This window comes from Pseudopodoces humilis, chromosome 15, assembly GCF_049639895.1.
Source record: "Pseudopodoces humilis isolate 2021_Gansu_Grassland_sample_001 chromosome 15, ASM4963989v1, whole genome shotgun sequence".
NCBI classification, from domain to species: domain Eukaryota; kingdom Metazoa; phylum Chordata; class Aves; order Passeriformes; family Paridae; genus Pseudopodoces; species Pseudopodoces humilis.
In genome coordinates this window covers 11,432,262-11,450,858 of record NC_142214.1, presented here as the reverse complement: position 1 = coordinate 11,450,858, position 18,597 = coordinate 11,432,262, and the positions used below count along the sequence as shown (strand labels likewise).

General features: G+C 36.6%; 1 protein-coding gene across 1 annotated transcript in view; it reads left to right on the top strand.

The window, feature by feature from the left end:
* The window catches only part of SMARCA1 (SNF2 related chromatin remodeling ATPase 1), a 35,310-nt gene extending 18,263 nt beyond the window's left edge, over positions 1 to 17,047 (top strand). The window contains exons 16-24 of the mRNA XM_014258771.2: positions 191 to 310; positions 2,464 to 2,574; positions 2,761 to 2,874; positions 4,758 to 4,880; positions 6,414 to 6,546; positions 7,337 to 7,455; positions 7,661 to 7,873; positions 12,557 to 12,667; positions 13,317 to 17,047. Coding sequence (XP_014114246.1) covers positions 191 to 310; positions 2,464 to 2,574; positions 2,761 to 2,874; positions 4,758 to 4,880; positions 6,414 to 6,546; positions 7,337 to 7,455; positions 7,661 to 7,873; positions 12,557 to 12,667; positions 13,317 to 13,388 — 1,116 coding nt within the window. The 3' untranslated portion in view covers positions 13,389 to 17,047. The remainder of the gene's footprint in view (positions 1 to 190; positions 311 to 2,463; positions 2,575 to 2,760; positions 2,875 to 4,757; positions 4,881 to 6,413; positions 6,547 to 7,336; positions 7,456 to 7,660; positions 7,874 to 12,556; positions 12,668 to 13,316) is intronic.
* The last annotated feature ends 1,550 nt before the right edge of the window (positions 17,048 to 18,597 follow it).

Sequence of the window (18,597 nt, the reverse complement as noted above, 5' to 3'; positions counted from 1 at the left end):
ATGGAGAGTCTTGAAGTCAGATTGCTCTAAATTGAAAAGGACAATGGGTATCGCTTTTTAGAAGAAAATGTAAGTAAAAGTTAAAATCAAAAAAAGATGTTGAGAATGTTGTAGTAATGATGAAAGCTGATTTTTTCAGAGAAGATAAAATATCTGGAGTGAACCTAAAGGTATCTTCCTCTCTTTTTAGACAGCTGAAATGAATGAACGATTGCAGAAAATGGGAGAGAGCTCCCTACGAAATTTCACTATGGACACAGAGATGAGCTTATACAACTTTGAAGGTGAAGATTACAGAGAAAAACAAAAGGTAATTTTTTGTAGCATGTAAGACTTCAGTTTTGAGGTGCAAGCATAAAAGCCACACTATGAATGTTATGACTGTGAAGGTTTCTAGGTTCTAGAGAAGTAAAGAGCTGCTGAAAAATTCACTTGGCTCTGCCCGAGCATTAATATTCTGAATTTTTGTTAGATTACTTTCAGCCCCACTGTTTTTTTCATGGTAAAATCTGATAATATTGCTCAGATGTTATCCTTTCTGCAGCAAAACCACTGTGTTGCATGCTACTATCCTGCTGCAGTCAGTATTATTTTGCTGTCACATATCTGAGGGCCTGGTAATGATTTTTTTATGTGGATCTTGGACTTGAGTCTGTTTTTGCAGTGAAGGTTTGTCTTGGTTTGAAAAGACAGGTGTCTTCTAAGGAAGGCAGGAGCCTCCCTTGGAATGGAAAATGTAAACCCCTTCCCGCCAAATTATTATAATTTGAAATTAAGGGGCTCTCAGGTGAAGATATAGAATGGGAAAAGCAGTTTTTCACTGGTATGTATAATAAGGCAAACAAACCCCTCTGGCACGAGCAGCGAGCAGGAGCAGGACACAGTGACCCTTCCGGCCGCAGGCGCTCTCCCCTCGCTGCAGTTCCGGGCACGGCCGGCAGGGGCGCTGCTGCTCCCGGCGGGCGGGGCGGGGGCGGGGCTGCCCCCGCGCCTGCAGGGGGCGCTGTGGCGCGGGCTCGGGGGGGGGGGGGGGGGGGGACGCGGTAATGGCGGCTTGGCCCTGACGGGAAGGGATGGCGGAGAGGCTTTGCTTCACAGGCCCGTGGGGCTGCTGGTCCCGGTGCCCCTGCAGGAGTCTTAGGAGCAGCAAGCTGGGCTGGCAAGGTGTATCGGCAGGCAGGGTGTGTGGGGCTACAATGTAGCGAAAGCCCAGAGCGGTGCCTATGAAGCAGCGGGGATGGGACAGCGGCAGCTCCGCTCCCAGCAGGGCAGAGAGGGGGGAGCTCAGGATCCCGGGCACCCGAGTGGATGGGGATAGGTCCCTGTTTTAGTGAGGTAGGTGTTAATAAGGTCCCAGTTCAGTGGCTGCTCTCACAAGCTGAGGTTCACCCCACGGCAGAAGCAGCTGGGCTGGGCTCTGGTGGCAGCAGCAAATTCCCTTCCCCAAGCAGTGACTTTGACCACCCTCCTCCGAAGCTGAGAGAGAGAGAGCCTGCACCTGCCCTAGCCTCATCTTTTACCAGCCCAATTCTCTAGGTATCTCTGCCCCTTGGAGGGAGATCTCCAGATAAGAGAAGTGCAACCAGATGCCCTCCTCCCTTGAACTTGGCCACTTCTTTTTTTTTATTAAGTACCCAGTCGTTAATGTTTCCTAGCAATTTATGGGGAAAAAAAAATCTCTAAGTAAAAAGGAACAAAAGGAAAGAAACCTAACGCCCAACAAGGTTTTAGCTGGTACATTGATTTTACCTAATAATAGAAAGGTCATCCATACAAAGAGGTATTACTCAGTCCCACAATGTTCCCTCTGTGTCTCTGTTTTGTACAAGATGTATAGTGAGGATATCCTTAAGGTTTTACCTGCAATCCGATATGTGAATTCTTGCCCTTCTAACTCATGTTTTTTATTGATTTGGAAGAAACATTTAGAAAAATAAATTGTTTGATGAGAATATGGTACAGTGTGTGGGTATACACATAAAATTCTTTGTTTTGATAATTTTGTTGCAAGAAGTGAGTTAAATACTGCATAATATGACATAACTTTAAGGATTTAGTTAAGATTAATTGATTGGTAATGGATTTTTCTCTGTGTTGTAGCCTTTATAGAGGTTATTCTTTGTGATATTTAGAGGAGAAACAATTTATTCACATCACAAGAAATCAGAGAATTCCGAGTCTAAGTATGCAGCCCTTCCATTGTGTTTTGGTAGATGGAATCATAGCCCTACTTGGGTGTCTGAAATACTTAGAATACTGTAAAATAATCTATTCTTTCCACTGCACTGCCTTACTTGTGTATTATCTTTTAAGTGCTTAAATACTTGTTATAATCAAATTATTGAGCACAATCATTAGATTTGCTGTGCAAAAATATTTCCTTTTTTGCAGTACCATATTTGTCATTATTCTTGTGACTTCAAACGGTTACTTAAGTAGCTTTTTATTCTGTTCTGTGTGTAGCTGAGCATGATGGAATGGATCGAGCCTCCAAAAAGAGAACGTAAAGCCAATTATGCAGTGGATGCTTATTTCAGAGAAGCCCTACGTGTCAGTGAACCAAAAGTCCCAAAGGTAAGAAGTTGGCAAGTATGGAAGGGTTTTATGTTATTCTTTTGTTCCTCTTCTCCCATGCTGCATCCCCTGCTCTACCCCTGTATATTTACAAAGTCATACATTGCCACTGCTGCTGAATTATGGTAGTTTACTTGCAGAAAAGTTAAGCTTCTATAATGTTACTGTATCTGTGTATTTTTGAAGGCTCCACGACCTCCAAAACAACCAAATATTCAGGATTTTCAGTTTTTCCCACCACGGTTATTTGAACTCCTGGAAAAAGAAATTCTGTATTACCGTAAAACTATAGGATATAAGGTAATGCATTTTTTTTTCTTTTCAAATCAATGAAATGTATTTGTATTCCTTTTTGTAAATTCATTGCAACCTTGACTTGTTAAGTTACTGTGAAAGAAATAGCTTAAAGCATCTATTCTTCTGTTTCTGTTCCACTGAGGAGCAGAAAAAATAATCTGTCATTCTTTCCTTCAGTAAAAAATCCATATCTGTGTAGCTTTGTGTTTTGTGGTGGATTCCTAACAATAAAATAGAGTAGAAAAAGGAAAGACAGTTCTGATGCTTCATATACTCAAAATCAAAGGTTTTGACATGGGGTCTAAGGTGAGGAAAATTTGGTTAATATAAGATCACCTTTCCAGAGTATGATTTTTTTCGTAAAAACTTTCATATGTCTTATTTAGAAAATAACTTAAATAATAGTGACTTTGTGTTGATATGAAAGTAAGTAAAATGACATCAGTTTTCCTTGGATTTAGGTGGGATGTAAAAGGTTTAAAGGTGTGGAGAAGTCTGAATGTATTACTACTACAAAAAAAAGACAACAGACTTCTCTCTTCTTTTATTTTTTCTTCCTACTGTGCCATAGCTGAATTTTTCCCTTTTCTCTGCTGATGTTACTGGACAAGCAGTGAACAGATTCTGTTTTAATCTTGGTTATCCTTACTTGGACCAGTATTGATTGAGTAAACCAGATGGATTCTCTGCTTCCAGCGAGACATGTCTGTAACTTGCTTTAAAAAGGCTCAGGTTTCATGACAGGTTGCAGCAAGAAAAAGAAATCACCTATAAAATGTGTTGGAGAGTATAAAATTGTCATACAAAGCAACAGATAGAAAATTGGCGCTGCCAGAGAGTAGAATCAATATTAGCAAAATGTATTTCTAAGAAAAAGCATGCTTTTTACAGTCTTGTTTGCAGCCAAAAGAATTTCATGGGGATTTCAGGACAGAATTAAGATAAATATGCAATTAGTTTAGGGAAAGAATCTGTTCAGTTAACGCTCCAATGAAGAAGGATGATAGAATTGCTAATGTTCAAATATGCATGTAAAAAGAAGTGTTTCACACCTGTTACAGAAACCTGTCAGCCTGGAAAGTTTGAACATGAGCACTTATCTTAAAAGGTTACAATGACTGTTAACTGGTGGTAAAAGTGATAAATATAATTAAGTTTGTTTAGCTTTGAAATTGAAGTATAACTTCTAATCTGAAGAGAGTTTATTATTAAAACGGAAAACTGCCATAAGCAATATCCGAAGGTAACCAATAGGCAGAGACCAAGCTTTATGTGTCAGTCTTCATTTAAACTGGTAAAGTCAAGAAGATTTCTTACATATTAAAACCAGCTTAACAATTCTTGTCTTCCACTGCCTTTTGCTACAGGAATAAGCAAGGTCTACTAAACCTTTACTGGATACTGGTTTCTGACTTGTTTGCTATTGTGTGCAGCAGATTTGGAGTTTAAAGGTCATAAATCCTAAATTAGTCAGTGTGGAGAGGGACAGATAAAATTTTGTTTGTTCTTGTTTACATCAGGTTGTGTGTCTGGTCCTTACTTGGGCAGTGTGCATGGCTTTATAGTAAAACTGGCAGAACTTAGTGTTTCACTGTAGTTATAAAACATTCTAATCCAATGGATGTAGGAAGGCAGGTCCTTTGCTAGTGAAAAGTATCACTGAAATCAGTGACCTGTAACAGCTCTGCCTCTCACAACATGCTGAGGTCATTGTCTGCAGGAGTGGTGGGTTCAGGGCATAACAAACTTGGGAATTAAATCCAGTCCTATTTTTGGGAGGAGGAGTTTAAGCAATAAGAATCTACGTTGTACAGATTAGTGCTTTTAAAATGCAGTCTTTGAAATAACATTGCTGCATTACTGCTTTTTGATACCCCTGATTTTAGATCCCCAGGAATCCTGACCTTCCAAATGCAGCTCAGATACAAAAGGAGGAACAAAAGAAGATAGATGAGTCTATGCCTCTGAATACTGAGGAAAGTGAAGAGAAAGAAAAGCTTCTAACACAGGTAAAATAAAATCAGCTGAAGTATTTCATCATATGTTTTTGCTAGTATGGAATATAAGTAATGGTAAATACAAACAGTAAAGCTATGCTGATGTTAAAGAACAGAGCACACAACATGTAATGATTTTGATTGGTTTTGCTTTGAAGGACCTTTCCTGTCCTTGAACAAGTTTGTATCTTAGTCATTTACTGTTTGTTTCCTTGAAAGTCCTTGAAAATTTGAGGCAACGGCTTGTATAATAGATGTACTACCCAGCAATACATGCAGAAATCCAATCAGTGGATTTCTTGTAAATGCATAAAGCTTGTATGTTTTTTTTAAATCAAAAAGGGTTTGCATCAGGACAAGCCTGTGTCAATGTACATGGTATTTATGCAGGTGTCTAAGGCATGTCACATCCATTAATTTTGTCACAGTTGAATTGTTAGACATGCTCTTTTTATACTGGGACTGAATTTCTGCCACTGACTAGTTTTTTGACCTTTTGTCTAATTATCTTGCTGAGCGAGCTTATTAAAAGCTGATTGTTAAAAAGAAAGGTGTGTCTCAAAGTAACAGGATTTTTTGATTCAGAAAATTTTCTGTAAAAGAATTGGGGATAGTGTACCTTAGAAGAAAACTGCAAGGTCACAATTTTACTATTAATTTCACCTATGTATAGCAGAGGAGATATTTAAGCTGGGGCTGATATGCTTATCAGTACTACTGTTAATGATTAAAAAGAAATAGTTGTACTGAGTATGTTAGACTCACTCAGAGCATGCTAATTGTGGAGTGAGCTTATTCAGCTGGAGAACTGACAAAGTTTCTTGTAAATACATTTCTGTGATGAAAGAAACTCAATACACTACAGAGTATTGCCCAGGCATGTGATTGGCTTGTTTATTCTTGGCATTTTCTGCTTTCCCTGTCTTTAAATTGTAATGTCTCTTTCTTGGATAATGTTTTTGTGCATTGCATCTTGCTTGTTCAGTTTTGGATTGATTTCTTTGGTACATAACAAATTCTCTGTTTGACAGTGCTTTAGAGTTTTTTCCATTTGATTGCATCTTTTTGGACTAGAGATCTCTTCTTGACATACTTATGCTTTCATCCAGCTGTTTGTCTGGTTCCAGGTTTGTAAATGTCTGAAGTAGGAGCTCTTACTTTTAGATACTTGCCCTGCTCTAAGAACCTGCGATAACACTTGCATTGATGCACCTTGTACTCCTCTGAAGTGTGGTTCTTGTATCTGCAGGAGGGTGACTGTCACTGAGCGTGTTTCTTTGGAGAGGTATCACAAAAACTTCAAAAAGAAAGGATAAAAAGCTTTTACTAATGCACATGGAGTCATGCCCAAAAAGAACTCCTTAGACTTTTAATGATTCAGTAATAAGTTCTGGATAATGCAAATTTATGGAAATCCTGAAAGACCATTGGCCACTGTAATTATGTGATGTTGCAGAGGAGCAAATGGTACATACATAAGTCAAAATTTTGGAAAATACTTGCCTTCGACCTGATAATGCCTTCTTAATCTCTTGCTGCTTACAGGGTTTTACAAACTGGAATAAAAGAGATTTTAACCAGTTTATTAAAGCTAATGAGAAATATGGTCGTGATGATATAGACAATATTGCCCGTGAGGTGGAAGGAAAGTCACCAGAGGAAGTCATTGAGTACTCAGGTTTGTGCTATTTTGAATGTATTTATTTCCTAATACCAGAGTGTTACTGTGATTTTTGCTACATGTTCTTTTAAAATTACAGGATAGAGATTTTGGATGCATTTAAGTATTTCTTTTTCATAAAGTGTGCAACAGGTTTTGTTTTTTCTTTCAGAAGACTAAATTCTATTAAAAAGGTTTATTTTGCAGCATATAACTAACACCTACAGCTGCCTTTAGCCCTCCTTAGTCAAGATTTAGAATTCGACATAGTTAATTATCACCGACAACAGGGACTTGTGAAATTGTGAATTTGCCATATACTGCCAACGTGATTCTTTATGCTGTCATCTCTGCTGTTTTACCTAGTACACTGTATCTTTGTCTTTTGTATTTACAGAGTGCTTTTGAGATTTCTTCCTCTTTCAGCCTTGGATGTAATTTTACTAAATGCCTTCATTAAATCAACTTTGCAATATTCTTCCTGTAGTTAAAAAGGAAGAGCTCTGCAAGAGTTCTCTTCAAAGTGTTGAATTGATTTTACAATTAAATACGTTGCATGTAAATTTTGTTAGAATTTTTACTAAGCCTTTACTTACAGTTAACTTTTAAAGACACTGAATAAAGAATCAGTGCAAGCTTATTTTTTGGTTAGCCTAGTAAGCTGGAGAGCATTAGCTTACTGTTTAATATTTACTAGAAGTACAAGCTAATTTTTTTTGTTGTTGTTTTTTTGCCAGAGTATCTTAAGAGTAAAGTTTTAAGTGCAGAGGAAAAGATTATATTCAGCAATATTGTTCTGTGTTTTCAGCTGTTTTCTGGGAACGTTGTAATGAACTACAGGACATTGAGAGGATTATGGCTCAAATTGAACGAGGAGAAGCAAGAATTCAGCGGAGGATCAGTATCAAGAAAGCCCTTGATGCCAAAGTAATTATTCCAGTTTTATTGTTTTCTGCAGCTGACTTCAAACAGTTCCTTCAGAAAAGGAAAAATTGGGGATGAGAGTTCTGTCTTTTTATGCAGCATAGGTAGTGTTCCATCTAGCAGTGATCCACAGTATCATGTAACAATTCCTTGATTGTTAACATTGATAATAAACATATGTTTATTAGTCCTTTTGTTTTGTGTTCAGATTGCAAGGTACAAAGCACCTTTTCATCAGCTGCGTATTCAGTACGGAACAAACAAAGGGAAAAACTACACAGAAGAGGAAGACAGATTTTTGATCTGTATGTTACACAAGATGGGCTTTGACAAGGAAAATGTGTACGAAGAGCTGAGGCAGTGTGTGCGCAATGCTCCTCAGTTCAGGTTCGACTGGTTTATCAAATCCAGAACTGCGATGGTAGGTATCACTTACAGGGACTAGGGCATGACATGAGGTATCTTGTTGTTTTTTTAAGCACTGGCACATAAAATTTGTTTAGGAAACAAATGCTGAAAGAATAACTTTGGGTTTTATTTTTGTTTCTATTTTTTTAAAGTAAACTTTTGCCTTAGTACAGAAAAAACACAATACAACTGAAACACAGATTAGAAAAACTGTCAAACTGAAGCCCTATGTTACCCAGAGGGATTAATGCAGAGGTAGACTAAAATTAAAAATATCCTTGTTACTTTTAGTGCAAACTGAGCGTTTTACCAAACAATGTTTCTTAAAATACCACTTCTTTAGAGTTGTTAGATTAATATTAAAGACTGAAAACATCTGAATAATATACTTGGAGAAGGAAGCAGGATTTTTTATACAGTATTTAATTTCTGACAGCATGAGGAAAGTTAGTGATTCACATACAAATTAATCATTGAAGAAATAGGTTTAAAATGCACTTTGGGAATGTGGACTAGCCCATGCAAGTGCTTAAATTTCTTTACGGATACCTTACTGAAAATTTTGTTTGTATTTAGAGAATATGATACAAGGTTAATAGCAAGAAGACTAGTACTGGGAATTTTAGAGCATAGCCATTAATTTTTAATTCAATCATTAAGCAGGAATTGATAACCACAGCTTTAGTGGTTGCAAATATTAAGGTATGTAGGTACCATCATCAGAAAACGGCACTCTTTCAGTGTTAAAAAGCTGTTGTATCTATTCTGAAATTTTTGCTCAGTTCTTTCTACTTGTTTGTCTTCATTTCCTGACTTCAGGATTTATCTGAAAGAGTGTTTTTCAGAGTTCTGGATACTGTACTAAGAATAAATAAATCATAAGGTAAAATATTTAAAATGTGTATTTGAACAGGTGGGTATATTTGCTTTTCCCAGTACTGCTTATGATTATGCAATACACTTTTTACTTGGTATTTCAGCAATTGAAGCATTTCTGAATAGTGTAGCAGTTAGCCCTTAATTAAAAAGAATTACAAGCGTTTCTTACTAAAATGTCTGTTTGAAGAAATACTGGATTTTAAAATGATGTCCGTAAAGAGAGAAGCCTGCAATACTTAGTATATTAAGAAATTTATTTTAAGTTGCTTATGCAGGAATCCATTTAAATAAATCATAGACTTGTGTACTAGAAATTAAAAAAGTAGCATAGTGTTTAATATTAGTTGATATATAGTTGTCCAGGGTAGAGTTAAATATTCAGTTTAAGTCTTGCACATCCTTATGTTCAGTATACTTTTTTTTTTAAATGGGATAGAAATCATTTGCTCAAGTGTAGAAATATGTTCTGTGGTGTCTTAATGCTGAAACTGAGACACTGGGAATATAGTGAATCTTTTGGCTTAGGTTTTCTTTTAAAATTCTATCCATTAATAATTTTAGTTTTTTTGCTACTACTTGATTGAAAAAGAATATTACGGAAATGCAAACTTAAAACAATCTTTCACTTTCCATGTGCATTTAATTTTCTGAAATGTTCTAAATTATCATGCTCTGTATGGCTTAGTAATATAGTTGATATATTCTAATGTCCTGACATTTGTGGAGGTATTAATTTCTGTGGGTCCATTTTGCACTAGTTTGGTGATTATTTTTTTTGTAAAATGTGCTGGAAAATCACATGCTAAAAATAATGAAGTATAAATACAATTATTTATAGAGGAGTAAATAAGTTTAGTGAAAGTGGAGAAGGCTTCCTAAAATACTGATATTCACACGTGATCATTTACTCATATGAAACAAGATAAAAAGGGCAGCATAATTCTGAAAATGGCTTAGCAGGCTCTTTGAGAAAGCTTTGTGTTCTAACCACTAGATGTCTCTTGAATTCCATAAAAATTTCTAATTTATCTTCCATCTTATTACTTCTGTTTGTTCTCCCAGAGATTTCTCTTCAATTAACAAATTCTGCTTCACTTAATTATTTTATAATCAAATGGTTTACCACAAATGTAAGTACTTAAAGATACCATGAGTGCCTAATATTATAATTTTTTTTCCTTTTTAAATTAAGCACAGGTTGGGGTTTTTTTTTGTTTGTTTATTTTGTTTTGTTTTTTAATTTCCGTCCATGCAGGAAGAATGCAAAATATCATGGCAGTAATGAGGCATGTATCTGTTCTCTGAAGTCATAAATTATGCATATTCTCTTTTAGCTTTCTGCAAACACTCCCTGGCATAAGACAAATGACTCCTTAGTAAATACAGAAATACCCAGGCCTCTGGACAGAGCTGAGGGCTGCCTTTGCTTCCAAGTCAGCATCTCTGCCTCCAGCCATGTGGAAAGCAATGGTTCAGTGCTCCCATTTTATTTATTGCAATCCAGGTCTTTATAGCTGTGAGGAGGTGAACAAAGTACAGATACTCTCTTTCCATCCAAAAAAAAAGATATCAGGCCACACAGAATAAAAACTCATCTCTAAAAGTGCAAGGCATTTTTAAATAAGTTTATTTTCATAGGACTAAAATGGAATGCAGCAGTCCATATTGAAATTTCAGTAGCTTTAGTGCAGGATTTGTCACTCAGATTATTTTTCATGGTAGATGTACAAGCAACCTGTGTTACTGTCAGCTGATTTTGTGATTCTCCAAAGAATCTTGTTCGTGAGTCTTATCTTCTGTCCACAACAGATGCTTTGGAGCAGTAGTCCATCTGGAAAGTCTAACCATGAACCTGAACACTTTATAAATGTATGTATTTATGCAAGCATTTGTCCCCAGGAAAGAGAAGGATCTTTCTGAGGACCTTAGGCAAGTGGATCAAGATTATTTCTTAGTCTGATTAGTTGCTTGTTTTGAGTTTAACTCAATCCCATTTCTCATATGCTAGAAAAAAATCCATGATGATGATGATGATGAAGATGAAGGAGCTTGTCATCACTTTTTACCTCAGTTCCTAAATCTGAGTGCAATATACACAAATTTAAATGATGTAAAATACTTCTGGCATATCCTCATTCTATTTTGGTCTTTTTTCATCTCTGTTCATCTGTAGAGTGTAGGTTTTTGGGACAAAGGCTCTCTTATTCTGTGTTTGGGTTGTGATATATATATTGGGATGGCTTGAACTCGAGTTCAGAGTTGTTGCTTTTTTATATGAAATTTGTTGCTTGGGTGCAATTTGAGGGTGTTTATTAATTTAAGTCAGAGTATTTTAGCTCCAGAAGGACTGTCACATACCAGGGCACAAGCATGGCACCCTAATTCATGGTTTAACCTTCACTGGAGTGTGGGGGGTTATTGCTACAGGGATGTGATAAAAGCGATTTATTACAGTACTCTGTTGGTGAAGCTAGAAGCATGACACTGGAACATTTCTGGAAGGGAGTTGTAAAGAAAAATGTGCTGAGGATTTTTTTGTGTGTGTCTGATAAAAAGAATTCAGGTGGTGGTAGGATTCTCTGTGTCCATTCTGAACTACACAGTTTATGCCCAAGGCCATGGAGCAACCTTTGTAGAGGAGTCTGTGGAAACCATAAAACTTAAAGAATGTGGTTAAGCTTGAGGGTTAGAGCATCTCAAAGATGAGTCACATGCTTGCCTGTTTGGGAAGGTTCAGGATCAGTAAAGCTCAGAGGCTGCATCTTAGCCATCACCATGATGGACCATGATGGCTGAGGCAATATCCAGCTTAGCTATGCTGAGAAAATAAGAGATTAATTTCTGGGAAAAAAGGTCACTTGTTCACTTCATTGCAAATGGACCCATTGCAGGTTAAGATACATGCTTCTAGGTAATTCTAGGATAGGCTATGTTTCAAAAATGGCTTCACTTAGTTTAGCAGAGATGAGACATATTTTTTGTGCTTTGTTTTCATCAGAAGAGAGCTTCCTGATTTGGAAAGAAAAGCCCATGGAATTATATTCTCAATAGTACATAGAATATACAGAACAATAATAAGAATAGGGACTGTTAGGTATTTTGTAAGACATCTTTTTCTTTTAAATGGTGTACAAGAAATTATACAAGTCAAGTGAGTTCTATTAAGCAAGCCAACCACTAGTAATTGCAATACAGATATTTTGAGTTGTATTGGATATACTTTTTAATGTGTAAACAACATTATGGCATTTAGTCCTGATGGCTTTCAGATGTCTTGCAAGTCTTGATGTTAAAAGCATTTAGGGCCTACTATCTTAAGTTCTATAAAAATACAACAGTGAGTTCACAATTTAAGACTGAATAGATTTTTGGCCAATTTGCAGCTCTACTGTGTCTTTTCACCAAAAAAAAACCCCACTGTAGTCTGTATGCCACAGAAAAGTATTGCTTAAGATAGCTTTGCTTCTTTTTCTCTCTTTAAAGATATACTTGAAGTCCTCTTTCTTAAAATCTTGCATACTATGCTGGCAGGCTGTAATTTGCTTCATTAACGAAGATGAAAGATCACATCAGTCTTTGGGATGTCAGTCTGGAAGACAGAATCCTGGAAACTCCTTGTCAGGAGGAGAGAAAATCCTTTTCTGTTTCTAAAGGTTACACTGAGGGAAAGACGGATAATAGTAACTGAGCTAATGATTAGTATTATTGAATATTTAAGGAAAATGTAAGTGCTTTGAAATAAAAGGATTTTGAACATACAAGAAGCAAGAAAAGCTGTATAATTTACTTAAAAGTTTGATGTGTTCTCTTTCCTTAGGAGTTTCAGAGACGCTGCAATACTCTCATATCATTAATAGAAAAAGAAAATATGGAAATTGAGGAAAAAGAAAGAGCTGAAAAGAAGAAAAGAGGAGCAAAAGTTACAGCAGTATGTTTAGCAGCACTTATTTTACTTCCAGTGGGGTAGAATTCAATTATATATTTTTTTAGATTAAACTGAAATATTTATCTATTCACAGCTCTCCTAGATTTGCTTAGGTAGGTATTCCCAATGTTTAGTACTTGGGGGCCCTTTTTTTGTTTTGGTTTGGTTTTTTTCAGAAATCTTTTGTTTAAGTAGCAGAGAAAGACTTTTTAGAGCATTGCACTGCCTACTTTCTTCCTACTTACGTAGATCGCATGTTGCTTCAGTGTCTTCTCATATATTTTTTCCTCCCCTGCATAGTAGTTGCTGGAAGGAGAAATTAAAGTGCTGCTTTATTTTGAAGGGTTGTCATCTTTAGAACAGAATTGTGTATAAGTCAACGTTCTGATCTTTTCATCCAATTCATGGTGTGTGTGATGCCTGCACCACTGAGACAGTGTAAAGATTTTAAGAATATAAAAAGGGTAGGAGAATTAAGTGTCTACATCAGGGATTAATATTTGCCTTTCCATTATATCCTACAAAGATGAAGTGAAATCTAGAATGCATTGGTGTTATACATTCCCTTTTGAATAGTCAGTTATGTATTTAATTTTTTTTTTTTTTATAATGCTACCATCTTGTTAAATTTATACTTATTTTTTCTCTTTAGTCACAGAAGAGAAAAGCAGATTTGGCTGCTGAAAACTCTGGAAAAAAGGATGCTAAGAAAGTGAAGTCATGAACCTGAAAACTGAATGCTAAATATTAAACTGCCATGTTCTTCACTCCATCTATGTATATTAATTGCCAACTTCTTTGTATTCATGGTACTCTTCCCCAAGTCCCATGCTTTAATTTTGCAAATTTTGTATCCTTTACAATGCCTTTCTTTACCTAAAATGTGTAGCTTTATATCTTATGCATTCCAGTATTTTTGTGTACTGTATTTTGTGAGTTTCATGTCTTTGGCAAAATTCACTCAGTTCTTGGTTTTCTGAAGCTTGTGGTGAGGTTTTAGCTTTTATATGTTTTATAAGCTGCTGCTTTGAAAGAAAACCTAGATTCTATAGCTGTATTGTTGTTGTTTCATATTTTAAATTTATATCATTGTTGGAAAATAAACGGACTTAATTATTTGAAGAGAAATATACTTCACCTTTGTTTTCCCTACCCTCACTCCCTTTTTTGCATAGCTACATTTAGAGAGAATGTTAAAGTCTGTATAACTGTGCCTTCATCATCAATCAGATTTTTTTCAGAGGAGTACCTAGACAGGACCAGGAGCATGACAGAGCAAAACCTAGACTGACAACCTTGTTTGCTCTCTGCATTAAATGGACGTTTTCTCTGAAATTTTCAGAAGGAAACCCAGCAAATACACACTTCTTGTTTTTCTTAATCAGTGATTTCTGCTGGGCTACATGCTTAAACACAGGGTGAGGTTTTTCTCAGAATGGCCTCCAGATGAAAGCTTTTCTATGACTCATAAAAGGAAGTAGTTCACAGCTTCTGGTTGTTTAAGTAGCAAACAAAGTAATTCACTTTCTGGTTGGTAGGTTCCTCAGCTCTGCTACCTTGTGCTGAAAGATCTTTGTTGCTCTAATTGTCTCTGCTAAAGTTCTTCTTTTACCTTTAATTCAACGTGTCAGTCAGAAGCAATGGGGATATGTTACGGAGTGCTCCTTTTTAGTATTTCTATTTTAATGAAGGGATGAAAGTGTTGGATGTATGATTTTTGACTTTGCAAGAATGGCCTTTATTAAGCAGGTTCACAGTTCCTGCTCATTTCGGAGTCTCTGCCTTTCCTGAATCAGTAGAACAGTGGCTGTGACATCTGATGTTTTACTTTAATGTTCTGTCTCTGATCTGGTGTTTTGTACAGACCTTGCTATAGTGAAACATACCCTCATAATGTCAGGTCTAGATTAATGCAGTGTGCTTTACATGGTACTTTCCTTGAAGACTACTTGTCAACTTCTTCTAGTGCAGTTTGCTTCCTTCAGTGGTTTGAGGTGTTTAGAAATCAAGAAACCTCTTTACTCTTTTTTGTGCTTTGCATTGGCTAACTTCTTCTGTGTTTGTAAAATATAGGACTTTATAAAATAAAGTTCTTGAGCTTTGCCCATATTCTTCTATGTCATTTTAAATATATTGGTATATCTTTGAAGTTTTTGGGATTAGTATCTCTTAAGTTTGATGTGGAATTTCTGGCTTTTTTTGTAGTGTCTGTTAAAGGTTTGGGGCAAAATGGGTGTGATGATTGGTTGAGCATTTCAAAAGATAATTCAAAAGATTAGGTTATGTATTTTGGAGTGTAACTTTTGGCCAGGGACCACATTAATTATTTCACTGGGCTTATATTTTTAAGACTTGATATTTGTCTGTTCATCTGATGAGTAGAGAGGTGCATCTGATAATGGCAGGGCACAGATTCCAGGCAGGAGTCTGGTCTTAGGAGTCAGAGCATGCTTTTAAATGACTCGGCAACCCAGGTGGGATTGGTGTGCTCAGGAAAGAAGCATGTCTCCTCAGAATGTAGTTCTGGTATTGGAGCAGTTAACATCCTGCTTTATTCTTGGGAGGAGGACATCCCATGTAATTGTGGAAAAAGGCTGTGCAGCTACATGCACATATAACCACAAATCCCTGGAGCATTGCTGTTAATAGCAATGGTGGCTCATCAGCCACTCACTAAGTTTATGGCCTGAAATGATAAAAACACGTTAAAAGAGATGAGAAGTAAAGGCTGAAAGAGCCAGTTGAAATGTTTATGGAATTACGTGGCTAGGTCTAGAGCTTATTCTATTGCTCCTATTTAGCATTGGATGAATATTTTAATGTTTTAAGTCTTGAAATAAGTGTTTTCTGGTTTTGTTTATTGTAGATTAGCTTTGTTTGACTTGCATGGTTTTGTGCATCCAGTTTTTCTGTGTTGCAAATTGTATGGAAAGTCTTAAAATGGTAATATCTCAACATGTTCTTTTATGCAGATTTCTTTGTTTGAGTGACCACTGGAGTTACTGTTCATTCATCTCAATGGCATGATACATAAACCATATAGCTAAAGATAATGCAATTGTTCTTTCAGATCTTATCCCTTGATCAAACAGCTTCTCTGAAGAATGATAGATTCTCCCAGGAACTATCTGTTACCTCTTGCAGTCTGTAGTCCCTAGTTAAACTGAATGTGCTGTTGAACAAGAGTCCTTGAGAGCATTTGAACACTATAAACCAGTTCCTAGGGGATTGAGCCTTCCTATCCATCATGTGATAGCTAAAGAAAATTGCCAACAGCTGCTGGACAGGATTAAAGGAAAATGGATCTTTCTTTTCCCTTTTTCATTCTTTCACCTGCAGATATCAACACAGTGTGTACCTAGCAGTATCTTAAATTATATGCTACTGTGACTCAAAATTAGGTGACAGAAATGAAAGAATCTTCCTATTTTTAACTGCTAATTTCTTAGGCAAGGAATCCTGTTCATAAGAAATTTGTAAGCACTGAATGTTATGCGATAGAAAACTTATGAAAAATTTGGGCCTTTAGGCAATTTTAGAGTTGCCAAAAATGCTGCACGATAAAACATTTTGAAAATTAATTTAGTTTCTTTTCAGTGGACAAGTTAAATTTGATTGTGTAAACATCAGGATTGAAGAAAATCACCTAGCACCTTTGACTCACCAGGCAGTTGCACGTAACATCCTGGGAGAGGTCACAGCAATTGTGGTGGTTACCTTTTCACATTTTCATCATTTCCAACTTACTAGTTCTTTTATTTTTGAGTTATGTTAGTCATGACACCAAAAAAGTAATGCTGCTTACCACCTTCATTGTATGTAATTTCACTTTGTTACAATGACACAGAAGAAATTAACTTTCTTCTTGCTGGTAACATTAGACCATCTTTAGATGTTGGTTTGCACAAGTGGTGTTACTATACTAAAATATTAATTAATAATTTTTTTCTAGTAGATTAGCTTTGCATGTTTGATTTAGTGCTGATGCTGGTAAGGGGTTAAGAAAAAAGCAGCTATCACTCTTTGAGATGATGAGCAAGGAGTACAGTATGCAGAAATTAATCAGCATCTCTCTAAGTGTCTGATGGTGATGCCAAGCTAATGTTTGCTTTTATATATCCTTCATATAGCTACAAAACTACAAATATATATACAAAAATTAGCTTGGCATCAATGGAAATACTGTTGTTGTGCAGTGCCTGCAGTTCCTGCTGTGTGCGGCTGTGTTACAGGCATTCTCTGTACCATGCCTCCTGCCCACGTTCAGTAGGGGGATTAAGTACATTCAGTGAGGAGAAATTAATGCTGAGGCGTTACAGGTTGAAAAAAGGGGGAATTTTGCAGTCAATATTAGTTTATGTGAATACAAAATGATGAGGTTGATGCACACATTGGCACCTGTGATGCTGGAAGGGATTGATTCCAACTGTAGTTCTGATCTGACTGAAGAGAGGCTGACATCTGTTACATTTTAATTAACTTTATTTGGTCCACACACTTAATTTCAAGCATATATGTAAATGTGTTCGTGGCTCATAGTTCTAATGTTCTAATGTTTGTTATGTTCTTTTTCTGAAAGACTTAAAGTTGAACTTAGTTTGCATATTTTGAAATGTAATGTACTCTTGAATTGCATTTGCATGGTATCCATCCTTTCATGAGAGCCTTAATAGGAGTAATATTTGCTTTCATGAGAGCCTTAATAGGAGTAATATTTGCTGCCTCAAAGGTATGTCGGTGTTGTGTTCAGTCGTGTTGTTCAAGATAACTTCTGAAATTTTTCCATCTAGGATTTGTTTCTTAAGTTGTACATATATGAAAATAAAAGTTAATATGAACCCGATGTCTTCTGGTCATTCTGGTACATAACCAGAAGTAACAGGGGTATGTTACTTGGATACTTTCAAGATAGTTTGATTTGGTTTTGTTGCTCTTGTGCCTCCCATAACCTTCAGGCCATTGTGGCTGAATGTAAGGGGAGATGTGGCTGTTCCACATCTGCTTTCAAATGATAGTTTCTTGTGATCTGGAACATAGTACCTATGTTTTTGTCACAGCCTTGCCGGTGTTGTCTCTTAGTACAGTGTTACACAATGTTTGTTGATCCTATATTAAAGTGTATTGCTGGTTCCCTTTTATTTCATACCCCTGGTGTCTTCCTGAAATGAAATACTTTGGAGCTTAAGTCCAGTTGATACAATAATAGGAACCATGAATTTTGTTGTTGATCACTAGTAGCATTGCTAGATACTGTGTTTGGTGAGGTACATGCTCTAAATGAATGGGTTTTTTTCCTCAAGATAACTTAAAAAAAAAGGATAGACTGGAGGACCAGTTTCTCTGGTGTTGGCTGGTAGAAATTATGTCTGCTCCAGAGTAAACTTTTGATAGACCTCACACTTTTTCAGGTGAGACACCTAGACCAGGATGAAAGAGCTGGGAAAGGATATGTGCTTCCAGCTTACCTGGTCCTCAGTAGCAGCCAAAAAAATTTTTGGGTTCACTACAAAAGCTATAGTTCTTCCATATAGCTTTGCTTCCTGGTAGGCTGAGCAGGATCACATAGCTAGTTTCTACTTGCATATTCTCAGGGGTTTACCAGCACAAAGTACTGTTTTCAGGATTTTCTTGGAAGCAGTACCTGCCAACCCTCCTGGAGGAGATACTCTGTTCATGCAACAAAACTGGATGGCAACAGTGATGCTGTCTGCAGAGCTACTCAGTGGCTGTGGAGTTTGGTGTTGACACAGGATGATTGTTCTCATGTGCTCTGTTGTGGGGAAGGTCAGGCTGCAGCTTCTTAGCAGTTTCTTGCTGTAAGAGGACAGACTGAAAAGTCATCTTCATTTATCTTCTCATTTGTTAATTAGGTAGACACTGCTGAAGGCCACAAAATATTAAATACCATCCATCAGTTTGGTAAATGGCATTTG